The sequence below is a fragment of the Callorhinus ursinus genome, unplaced genomic scaffold (genome assembly GCF_003265705.2).
Source record: "Callorhinus ursinus isolate GAN/ISIS: 27379988/994484 unplaced genomic scaffold, GSC_fseal_2.0 scaffold5, whole genome shotgun sequence".
Lineage (NCBI taxonomy): Eukaryota > Metazoa > Chordata > Mammalia > Carnivora > Otariidae > Callorhinus > Callorhinus ursinus.
This window is the reverse complement of record NW_027397067.1, coordinates 73,956,723-73,969,579: the sequence shown is the minus strand read 5'-3', so window position 1 is coordinate 73,969,579 and position 12,857 is coordinate 73,956,723. Positions and strand designations below refer to the sequence as shown.

Genomic DNA, 12,857 nt, shown 5'->3' with positions numbered 1-12,857 from the left:
TCATAAAATAAAAATATATTAACATGTTTTAAAGGGTTAATGGCTCTTTAAAAGTAGGGGCAGCGTAACTCGGAACACAACTCTGAGGGGCCAATTTTCTCAGTAACTTTTTCTCTCAGTCTTACTAATCCGGATCGCCCTCTTTCTTCCAAGTTGCCAACCACCGCCTCCTGCATTCTCAATGCTCTCTTACTGTGCCACCAAGGGTGGCCTGTTCCTCATCTGTTCTTGGTCAGCCCCTCCCTGTTACCTTCCCTCCGCTTGCAGGGGAGCTTAGCACACTCCGATTTGGTGTCTGCTGGTGAGTCCTGGAGCAGACCTGTGTGCTGCCGCAGCGGAAAGGGACCTGAACAGCCCGCCCTTCCTGCCCTGAGTCCTGGCCGGCCCCGCTGCGGTACCCGAGTCCACCAAACCCCCTCAAGCCTCTGGTCACTCGGGAGTTCACCTGGCAGTTTTACCTGTGGTTTGAAGCTTCTCAAATCTGCATGATGATACACCCTCACAGGAGGGTATTCACAAATCAAATGCATTTGTGATTAATGGTTTTTGTTCACAATGCTCCAGAATTTCCTGACTTTAGGTTCTCTGGAGTCTGGGCCCCATGGGGCTGTGTGTGAAGGAACAGGGTGAGGGGAGAACGGACAAGGGGCAATGCAAGCACACGAGTGCACAGGTATGTTCAAGATATTCTCTGGAAAGTAGTTTCAAGCTTTTCAATCCTCTGTTTGACCCTACGTCAAACGTACGCTGGCAGCTTTAGAGAGAGAGAAAATGCAGAAACAATGAGAGAGGATTTGGGGCCTAGTGAGAGAGTTAAAAATCTGAAGAATTTACCATCAATTACTGACTCTGAAATTACCCAGTTGACTTTAGTTTTTAAAACTCGTTTTTAAAACAGCAAATCTTTGCCTCTTATTACCATCTGTTTTAAAGTCTACTTTGTGATAGAAATAAGGCTACTTCAGCTTTTTTCTGGTTTCCATCTGCATGGAATATCTTCACCTTCTGGGACACCTATAATGTGAAAGTTAGTCCATTTGGTGTTGTCCCATCAGGCCCTTATCTATCCTTTCTTTTCATTCTGTTTTCTTTTTTGTTCCTCTGATTGGGTGAGTTCGGCTGCCTTGTCTTTTGAGTTCACGGATCCTTTCTTCTGCTTCATTTAGTTGCCACTGAACCCCTCTCTAGTGTAATTCTCTAATTCAGTCTAGTCAAATTTTCAACCTTTTCCTTTACAATTAACACTTTTTGTTTAGAAATCCTTCGCTGCCCCAAGATCATAAAGATGTTTTCCTATACTGTCTTTCAAAGTTTTACAGTTTTTGTCTTTCACACATTTCATCATTAATCAACCTGGAATTGATGGCTGCATATGGTGTAAAGTAGGAATCCTACTTTCATTTTTTTCTTCACCATGTGGATTATAAATTTCTTATACCATTGACTGAAAGGTTTATCCTTTATCCGCTAATCTAAGAATGCCAGCTGTGTGTAAACCGAGTTCTGATATATGTATATGCTCTGGACTCTCCTATCCTTAAAACTTCTATTCTTCCAAACGCCTCACTGCCTTAAACTATAGTTGAATAGTAATTTTTCTCTTTATTCTTTAAGATGGACTGTATCATTTTTGGCTTCTTACTCTTCCACTGTAAGTTGTAGAATCAGTACTGAATCTAGAGATGTATTTAGCACGAAGTGGCATCTTTTCAATATTCAATCTACTAACCAGTGAACATGAATTGTCTCCCATGCTCTAGTCCTTCTTTGTTTCTAAGAAAGGTTTTATAATCAGCTAGTCATAATGTTTTTTTCTAAATATAAGGAAAAATGGATGTATCAAATGATTTTTGTACATATATATGGATAGTAATGTTTATTGTCCTTCATCTGTTACTGTGGTGAGTTTCACTGATTTTTTCAAGTAATTTTTTTTTTTTAATTAAAAAATCTCTACCCTCAATGTGGGGCTCAAACTCACAACCCCAAGATCAAGAATCGCCTGCTCTCCAGACTGAGCCACCCAGGGGCCCCTGATTTTCTAATGTCAAACCAACTTTGCATTCCAACCCTCTGTGGTCCTATGTTTTAAAGCATCACTGGATTTAATTCTGTAACACTTATTTATGGGTTCTGTATCTATGTCCATAAATGAGAAAAGCCTATGACTGTCCTTTCCCATACTGTTCTCTTCTGATTTTGAGCAAAGTTATTTAAATAATCTAAAATGAACCTGGAGTTGCATTAGTTTCCTAGGGCTGCTCCAACAAATCACCACAAATCTGGTGGATTAAAACAACAGAAGTTTATTTTCCCATAGTTCTGAAGGCAAAAAGTCCAAAATTAGGTGTCAACAGGCCGAGTCTCAAGGGGCAAATCCTTCCTTGCCTCTTGCAGTGGCTGGTGGCTTGAGAGCCTTGGCTTGCAATGCAGCACTCGAATCATGGCCAGGGCCCCCACATGGCATTCTCCCCTGTGGGCTCCAAATCACCCTCTCCCTCCCAAGATACTAGCCGTTGGCCTTAGGGTCCACTTTACTCCCAGATGATCTCATTTTTAATCACATCAGCAAAGATCCCATTTCTAAATGGGATCTAAATTCACAGGTACAAGAGTTGGAAGTTGGACATGTATTTTTGAGGGACATCATCCTTCCCACTGCAGGAGTGTTCGCTCTTTTTCTAAATTCTGAAATGATTTAAGTTTGGCATAATCTACTCCGTCAGTGTTTGGTAAAACTTGGCCGCAGAAACTTTTGGGGGCAGGACTTTTCTTTGTGACAAGATTTTAAAATACTAATTAAATTTCCTTCCAGGTTTGAAGAGTATTCAGGTTTGTACCTTCTTCCTGAGTGAGTCTGGTGTCTGGCAAATGTCCATATGTTCATCTAACCTCTCAAGATCATTGGCATAAAGTTGTTTATATTTTTCTTCTTTTTATATATGGAACGTCTCTAGTCATAGTCTCTTTAGTTCCTAATACTATTTGTGCATTTTGTCTTTTTTCCTTAACCAGTGTTCCCAGACATTTGATTTTATTAGTTTTCTAAAAAAATTAATTTTGGCATTTTTTATTTCTTTCTAGTATATTTTTTTGTTCACTAATTTCTACTCATACGTTTATTATTTACTTCTACTTTTTTTGAGCTTCCTCATTTCTAACTTCTTAAGCTGGAGATTTAGCTGATTTTCAGCCTTCTTTTCTAATATAAGTATGTATGGCAATGCATACTCTTCTTATAAAAGTGGCATTTTAACTACATTCTCAAGTTTTGGTATGTATTTTTTAATATCTTATTTACCTTCCCTCTGGTACTGGCTCAGTTGGTTAAATACCCAACTCTTGGTGTCGGCTCAGGTCATGATCTCAGGGTTATGAGATCAAGCCCCACCACCGGCTCTGCGTTGCGCATGGAGTCTGTTTGAGATTCTCTCTCCCTCTCCTTCTGCCCCTCCCTCCTGGCTCACGTGTGCACGCTCTCTTTCTCTCTCTCTCTCTCAAATAAATCAATCTTTACCTTCCCTTTGGTACTGTTTTCTGATCCATGAATTATTTAAAAATGAGTGGTACGATTTCCAAACATATGGGGTTTTTCTATTTATCTTTTTAATATTGATTTAACTATACTGCAGTCAGAAACTATAGTCTGCATTATCGCAATCTTTACAATGTGTTGAGATTTGCTTAGGGTGGCATCGTGCAATTTTGGCACGTTTGCATCTGAGAAAACTGTCTGCTCTGCAGCTGCTGAGTTCAGTGTCCGTGAGAGGTCTGTGAGATCACGGGTGCTGCTGCCACCTTTCCTATCCTTACAGAATATTTTTGAGTTTTGTTAATTTACTAATTACTAAGAAAGATACTGTGAATTTATTCAGTTATAAAATTTAAAATTTTAGGGGAACCTGGGTGGCTCAGTCAGTTAAGCGTCCAACTCTTGATTTCAGCTCAGGTCATGATCTCAGGGTCATGAGATCGAGCTCTGCGGTGAGCCTGCTTAGGAGTCTTTCTCTCCCTTTCCCTCTCCCTCTGTCCCTCCCCTCCCCCGCTCATGCACATTTTCTCAAAAATTTTTTTTTAATTTTGTATCTAGGAACTTATAAAGTGAGTTGAACCTTTATCATTATACATTAGCCTATCTCTAGGAATGATTTTCCCTTAATGACTATTTTATTTGATATAAATACATCTACTCCAACTTTCCTTTTGGTTTGTATTTGCTCACATTTTTTTCCATGCTTTTATTTTTCAACATTGCTCTGTCCTCTCCATCCTTATATTTAGATTTATCTATTGAAAATAACCTGTAACTGGATTTTTTAAATCAATTATGATAATCTCTTACTATAATTACAGATATATTTGGATTTCTACCACCTTATTTTTTAATTTGTATTTTTCTTCTTTTCTATGTTTTTCTCTTTGTATCCACCTTCTTTTGGATGGTTTTTTCATTACATTTTCTTACCGTCTATTTTGGAAATTATACCCTAAGCTTCCATTTTTAGGATTCATGTTAGAAATTCTACAAGGCAGATTTAACTTGTTAGAGCCTAAAAGCAATGTATTTCTTTTGCTCTTCCACAACAATACAAGACCTGAAAAACACTGAAATACAAGCATGCCTCTCTTAATTTACAAGCTATTACAACGGTCACATATTTTTGTGCTCTGCCATTTTGTTTTTCCCCACAACTCAAAATGATTTATATAATCAATGTTCAGACTTATCCACATATTTACATTTTCTTTGCTCATCCTTTCTTCTGGCATCTCAAACCTGCCTTTGTCATTGTTCTCCTTCAGCCTTCAAGTACCGGACAAGGATATCCTTTAGACGGGGTACTGATAAAAAATCATTTTCTTTTTCAAGTTCTTCTAAAAATACCTTTATTTCATCCTCATTTTTGAAAGCTACTTCAAGGGACTGTAATTCTAGACTGAAAAGAATTCCTTCAGTAGGGGAAGCACACCTGACAAGGGTATCCAATCCACCATGATGATGGAAATGAAAGTCTCTAATCGGCTGCAACAATTAGTGTACAGATGGATTAATTTACAGACTATAGTAAACAAAGTTGCATATTTTCTAAATCAGCAGGACAAGGAAAAGCTACAAGCACTCTTTAAGTTCTCGACGAAATGGGGATCTTACCCTGTCTTCACTTTGGTGGAATGCACAGAAAAACTGAAAGAATCTGAGAATTTTAAAAAACAGGAATCACCATTTTAGCATACTTACCATGCTGCTTGGATTTCTTTTTCTTTTTCTTTTTCTTCTTCTGTTTTGGTTTGTAATGATCTTTGTCTTTCTTCTCTTTTCTCTCCTTATCCTTCTCTTTTCTCTTACCTAAACGACACAAGTGACCCAAGTTAGCCATCATGACCAATCCCGAGTTGTTGTTCTGTGGTTAACCTAAAAGCAGCATTTATGTTTTAATCAGCTATTCCAGTCACCTGCCCAGTGGATGGATTCAATTAAACTGTTCCTGTCATGAGTCTGGAACTCCTGATTAGCTTATTGGGCTCTAAGAGGGGGTCTTCATTAGCAGTGTTGAGAAATCCCAACTCCTGACACCTTGAAGTTAACACAGACAGTAGTTAAAATCTTAAATGAGTAATATACTCAGTTCCCTGATGTGGCAAGAAATAAACTCCACAATTTCAGAAAAACCTAAGAAAACTCAGTATTTCCACACAGAATTTAATGAGAAAATATATTAGATTTAAAAAAGAACTTAATGAAATTTTTTCCTTTGGAAAAATAAAATCAATCCATAAATAATTCCTTCAGTCTTCCAATACTTCCCAGTGTGTACAACAATGAAGGTGAAGAACACAAAGCAAAAAACTTATTTCACTAAACTGATTTTTCCCCAAATTTTAAAATACCCTTTTTTCCCCCAAATATGTACTTTAAAGAAAATGAATGGATGTTAAAGCAGCGCCCCAGGGTACTTTACTTAAAATTGGTTCATCACATATACTCAACTATTGCTCCAACTCAGAATGATGTAGCCTACAATATGTCAAACATATTTAAACAACTTCAGGGACCCAAGCTCCAGTGAGCTAATCTACAGACTATTTAAGACTATCATCAATTATTGCAAAACTGTTCATTATGGTACAGAAGACAGAAAAAAAAAGCAGAAAATTCAGTAATTTTTTATAAAGTCGGTTAAAGAAGAAAGTCTGAAAAAAAAATGACTATTTTAATTCATCATCCATTCCCTAAGTCTTAACAATATTAAATGGTGGCTTATTTTTAAATAGCCGTAACTGTAAAGATGTTCAAAACCACAAAATTCTCAGCGAAAGCCTTAGACTCCCTTGACAAAAAAAATACACATAAGATATGTGTTTAAGAAATCATGTATCTGGAGCTGAATAACACTAATAAATACTAAAACAGATGATCACTTACACCTAAAGGAGCACTAACAGGTAAAAAGTAAGGGACAGACTATGTCCTCCCACTGCCAAGCCAATAGTCTTTTGCTTAAAGATTACTTTCTGTTCATACCAAATGCTGTTGAGCTTTTTTCTTCCAATTTCACTTTTTTTTCTGTTTTCGATATTCCTGCAGGTTTGGGGGGAAAATAGGTAAGTTTAGTCAGAAAAGGTTTAAAACTATGGGACAATGTTTTGTATTACAAGTGCTCACAAAACCCTACTTAAGACGCTTTTCTCCTAAAGGTCTACATATTTTATTTCCTGAACTAGTGACAAAGAAGTGGGATTTCTTACTTCAAAAGACTGATAAATTAAGAATGATTTTTGTTCCTTCAGACTACCCACATTAAAATCCTGGTTCTACCGGCTAATAGCTGTTTGGCCTTGAACAAACCATTTAATCTCTCTGTACTTCAGTTTCCTTATCTCCCTAATAGGAGTGACTCTCTACCTCATGTTACGAGTATTATATGAGTCAAAATACATAAAATGTCTAGACCAGAGTAAGAGTAATAATAAGTGCTTTTTTTTTTTTTTTTCACATTCTCCTCTGTGGTGTGATAACTGAAGACTATACCATTTCTAGAAATAGCATAAACACGGGTCCAAACATTTAAAAAGTTAGATAAATGTACTGGGCAATCCATAAAAATCTATTCTGGCACCAGAGCCTTTGGCAATCCAGATGCTGAAATGCACCCTAGTGGTAGGTCTGATGTAATGTGTCCACTTCTGTGACAACGTGAATGCTATTCAGGTCATCCATATGAAATATTAAAGTATATTGGTTTTCAACAATGTGTATATAATTTTTAAACTAATACTTAATTTCTGTTGCCTGAAATAAACTTGTACTTTTGAACTCCATCATAAATGTGTTGTTAGGTAATGATAAAAGCCAAAATATAATCATTTTACAAATCACTTTTGGTCTTTATCTAAACGTAAAATACAAAAGCTCATTAACACATTAAAAATATACACCTTCATGACATTTGGGTACTATTAATAGTCCAAAATATATTTTTTAAACCAGTACACCTCAGTAATGGTGTAGCTGACACACATACATTTAACCAAGCTTCTCAACTCATACTCAACCATTTCCAATGCTAATATCTTATGTGTATCTAAGGTTAATCTAAGAAAAATATTACAATGCATTTAAAATACAACTTGTCTATTACGTTTTAATACAGCCACTCATAAGGTTAATTTTTAAGTCACTCCAATACAGAATATTTTATATAATTTAAGCTTAATAAAAATACAAAAATACCACTCAAGTTGAATTAAATGTTAATAAGGCTCTAATAAGTTTCAAATTAAGTAAGAATATTGATAGCCTCTGACAAAAAATCTCTCACAATAAAAAATGAAAGGCACATCAGCACAAAGAGAAATATAATTAAATAATTAATTTAAATTTCCATATTATCAAGACTATTGAATAAATGCAACATTTCCTTTATTTTTTTTACTTCTATTTCTTTTTTAAAGATTTTATTTATTTATCTGTCAGAGAGAGAGAGAGCACAAGCAGGGGGAGCGGCAGGCAGAGGGAGAAGCAGGCTTCCCGCTGAGCAGGGAGCCTGACTCGGGGCTCGATTCCAGGATCCCAGGACTGTGGCCTAAGCTGAAGGCAGATGCTTAACCGATTGAGCCACCCAGGCATCCCACAACACTTCCTTTAATAGTTACTATTTATTAACTGCTAATTACTTCGTGAAAATTCCACATTTGATGCATTTTTCCTAAAAATAATGAGGCATTTACAAGAGGAACAATGAGAAAGCGGCTTCTGAGTCCTCAGTGGTAGCAGACATGTTCAGAAGCAGCCCTTGATTGTGATTATTGCCTTGCAGATCCCCTACCCTATGGAGCACTGAATCCAAGGTGATTCAAAGGAAAACTGCCTTACTGGGCTGCCTTCACTCACTGGACCCTGTGGGATCCCTCAGGTACTTGGAGGACAAATAAAACCTCTATGAACTGCTCACTGCTCCAGAACACAGGTCAGCACACAACAGAGATAATCACTCCCAGAGTGCTTTCAGAAAGGACTAGGTCTAGATACAGTTTTCACGTGTTCCAGTGGTCCCTAAACCTTTTGATTTCTTGACTGATAAATTTCAGAAGTAAAACTGAGGGACTGACAAAGGGTTGTCAACATTTTATATAAGGATATTAAAATAAATATTCATCCCTGCAATGACAGGACTTCTAAAAACACACCTAAATAGAAAAATAAAATAGACCTATTTGAGAATTCAACGAGAGAAAAAACTTAGTTTTATAAGAAGTTCACTCCCTTATGCTTCTTTCACCATGTGCTGGAATTTGGGAGCCAAGGAACGAGGATATCAATTTATTGAATAGTGATTTTTAAACTAAATTTTATCAACAGAACACTTTCTTCAAACAAAATATTACCCGATAGTCCAATACATAATATAAAAACCAAAGAAAAGAACAATAAAAACAAACAGAGCTATGTAAAGAGAGCGAGGTCTCTGCACAGCATCTGCTTGCACACAACATAAAACCCAGCAATGCAGGGGATTTCTCAAGCCTCTTCCAGTATGCTAACTATCTGTAATTCCTCTGGCTAAAAACAAGGCTATTCCCTGAGACTCTCCATGGAAACCCCAGGCTCTGTAGGAGCCATGAACATTTGGTGTGGGGGTGGAAGTAGATTACGGAGTCCCTGGTTGTAGTTTTGTTTTGCAGAATTTTGGGAAAAAAAAAAAATTGAAAAACACTTCAAAAGCCTTTTTAAAAGTAAATGCAAAGTTGAGGTAAGACATTGGACTAAAACCTATCTATTTAAAGTGCTAGCACATGGGGCGCCTGGGTGGCTCAGTCATTAAGCGTCTGCCTTTGGCTCAGGTCATGATCCCAGAGTCCTGGGATCGAGCCCCGCATCGGGCTCCCTGCTCCACGGGAAGCCTGCTTCTCCCTCTCCCCTACTCCCCCTGCTTGTGTTTCCTCTCTCACTGTCTTTCTCTCTCTCTGTCAAATATATAAATAAAATCTTTAAAAAAATAAAATTAAATAAATAAAATTAAGTGCTAGCACAGTGCCACAGCCCAGGCAAGCAGCCCCCAAGTCAGAGCTTCTGTGATTATTACTGGCTCACCCTTTCCTACACTTCCTTATCTTTTTAGCTTACTTATCTTTTTAACTCCTTAAAGAGGTAAGAGCAATTCGGTGTTTGTTACACGTACATTCAGCAGATAAATGAGCAAATGAGCTAACATTTCCAGATAGTACCAAAACTAAGGTTCTATCCTCACTTAAAACTCCTTGGCTGTTAGATAAAGCACTCTATTAATAAAATGAAAACAAAGGCATCAATTTTTACAAGGGTACCAATGATTTCTTTGGGGAATGGGGGCAGCAATAGTATTCTTCACCTCGATTAACATCATGTTGGCATGGTTCCCAGTAAAAGAATGTAGAAGGATTAGTGCGAGCTCGTTATCTCTACAATTAAAAATAAAATTTTAACCTGTTAAAGAACAGGTGTATATGATAATTTGCATAACCTCATCAAACCTTTACCACAATTTTTAAACTCAGCAATGTGCACATCTCTTCGACACACAAAAAATGAAAACCTAAGTCTATTAAACTATTTTACAGCTCATGACCAACATCCTCCTCATTCTAAACACCCCAAGAGTTTCAATTTGACAAAAATACCCCCAGAAAATGTCTTTGATACAAGTTCGGGTAAATAACGCTTTCTACAGATGTTCTAAAAGTCAAAGGTAACAAAATTTACTTTTATAATGAAGACGGAAACCCACCAACCAGCAAAGCAAACACACATGTATTATAGAAAAAAAAAAAGAAACAACAACAAACACCTGGTACTTTGTACATGAGTACAGAGTCCTTGGGAAGCAGAGAGAAGTCCAACAAAGACTGCAAAGCAATTGAGAAAAGTAGATAACAAAAATGTTAGGAGAAAAAAGCATGCAAACCATTCAGAGTTTCAATGCAAGTCAGACAGGCTCACAAAGTTTTAATAAAAAGGTGTCCAATTAGAATATGACCTGAATTCCACTGCTTTCTCCAAAAATAAAAAATTAAAAGGGGTAATAGAAATAAATTAGAATCCCCATCACGCCACATTCAAACACTGTGACTGTGTTCAACCCTCTAATAAACGGACTTTCAGTAATTAACATTTAAGCCATGCATTTCCTTGATTTAAGCAATTAAAGTTGCCAGTCGTCATCACACACAGAGGATCCTCACTCTTCAGCACATCGACAAATTTATCATTTTATAAATCTAAACCCTCTACCATTCACTTTTCCAGAAAACTGTCTTACTACTGTGACTTTATCAAAGTTATTTCCAAGACTCAGAAACAAAAAGAATATTGTGCCTTCTCTCTCCCCAAAAACATTTTAACTATTATGAGAAACAAGGACCACACCCCAGTCATAATTAGCAGTATGTCCACAAATATGGTAGAAATTCTGAAAAAAGACTAGGCTAATACTCTGATTAGAAGCAAAATCATTTCTATCAAGAATTTCCATTCTGTATGCAATCACTACTTGGACATTTCAGGATATACAATCTAACATCACTCTTAGTTATTATATAGCTGCTTATATTGGTCTATGTTTCAGTCACATTACTATTAGAATATATACATATTTACTTCTATATATATTTAAAGAGAATACAATATTTTCTTTACAACATACAAAATATATTTAAAGAAAATACAAATATTTTCAAATGAAATAATTTCCCCAAAAGACGTAAATTATAACTTTAACATATTTTTCATATAACCAATACCACAAAAAATTACAGATTATTAAAGAGCTGGAGAAGACCTTCATCAGGAAAAATATCTCGAAAAGTCAATGGTAATTCAAAAATTTTGTGGGGAAAGGGAAAAGAAAAAATTAACTACCCTATGGATAGAAGGGGCTTGGAAAAGGAGTCAAAAGGCAATGGATCAGATTCGGGAAATGAAAAATGTTTCAAAACCTATAAATCTTCAGATTTCGGCACTGATTTTTTTTCTAAACAAAATATAGAAACAAAGTAACTTTAATCTTTATTGGTAAAAATCAAACTGTGGAAAACTGAGTATTTAATATTATATTTTTACTTCGAAAGAAGATAAAGGCAGTAATCTAAAAAGTAAGTTACTTCAATCATTTTATTTTAGTATGTGCCACCACCAGAAAAGAGCAAGCTCTATTTTATACTTCATCTGTTGAGTTGGTAAATAAAGTGACTCTAGGGAAGGTGCTATTAAAACAATCACTCCTAATGTTCTAGGCTGCAGATCAAGAAACAGTCTTACATTTTTCTTCATTTCTGGCTCAATTCAGACTTCAATCATCCATCTAACTCCAAATTAGTAATTTACTAGAAGAACATTTGAAATTAGTATTTGCCTTTTTCATAAATCATGTATACTCTTTGGTTGAGGTTAAAATTCTATAAAACTTCCAAATAAAACAATGTAACCTTATCGTATGTTACAGTATCATAAAATCATCCACTAACCAAATGTTATTGGCTGATTTTACACATTAGACTCCCAAAATAACAGTATAACAAATCACATTTAAATTTGGGAGATTCTGACCCCAAATGTGGGAGTACATTTAAGGTATACAGTTAAAAGTTGAGCCATATGTTTCTTAAATATTACATTCTATTAAATCCTTAAACCAAAGTTCTGATCCCATTAAATATTTTCTGGCTTCAAAACCAAGAACTCCTGTAATTATTTCTAGCTCTAACAATTCCTATTTTTAGTTGAAATAGGATATAAGAAAGAAGCAAGAAGGAACTCTGATTAAAGTGACAAAACAGGAAGTCAGTCCAAGGAAGGTGATGGTAAATGGTCTCCCAAAAGAACTTTTGACAGAGAAACCCTATCTCCCATAGAGGTTACATAAAAGTATCTCTAAAGAGGAATTATATATTAAAATAATGTAATTAAACATTAAAATGTCTACACCCTCTAACTGCAAGCCTAGCTACTTGTAAAATGAATCTTTTTTACCTGATGCTGTTGGAGCTCCTCTTCCATCAGCTATTGCTTTGGAAGAAGGATCTGTAAGCATCTGTGTGTCTTCCTTTTCTGCCCTGGGACATTCATTATGGTAAGCGGGATCTGAGGCTAGCGGTGTTGAAACTTCTGAACCACGACTTAAGTCAAGAGGGAGACAGGGTCCCAGCTTCTCAAGTGACAAATGTGCAACATCAGGCACTATGCAAAATAAAGAATGTAATTGAGTATTAACACAGATAAACTGGCTCCGTTAATATCAATGTGGATTAAAATGTTATCTAAGTTAAACAGTGCCTGGCACAACAGAAGGCACTCAATAAATATCTGTAGAGTAAACCAAGTG

At 36.2% G+C, this 12,857-nt stretch overlaps 1 protein-coding gene across 12 annotated transcripts in view; it reads right to left on the bottom strand.

Annotated features, from left to right (window-relative positions):
• Positions 1-12,857, bottom strand: part of PHF20L1 (PHD finger protein 20 like 1) — a 73,163-nt gene that overhangs the window by 19,351 nt on the left and 40,955 nt on the right. For all 12 annotated transcript variants that reach the window (XM_025871147.2, XM_025871150.2, XM_073893224.1 and 9 more), the window contains 3 exons: positions 12,506-12,712; positions 6,524-6,580; positions 5,240-5,347 (listed from right to left, as the gene is read on the bottom strand). In XM_025871147.2, coding sequence (XP_025726932.1) covers positions 5,240-5,347; positions 6,524-6,580; positions 12,506-12,712 — 372 coding nt within the window. The remainder of the gene's footprint in view (positions 1-5,239; positions 5,348-6,523; positions 6,581-12,505; positions 12,713-12,857) is intronic.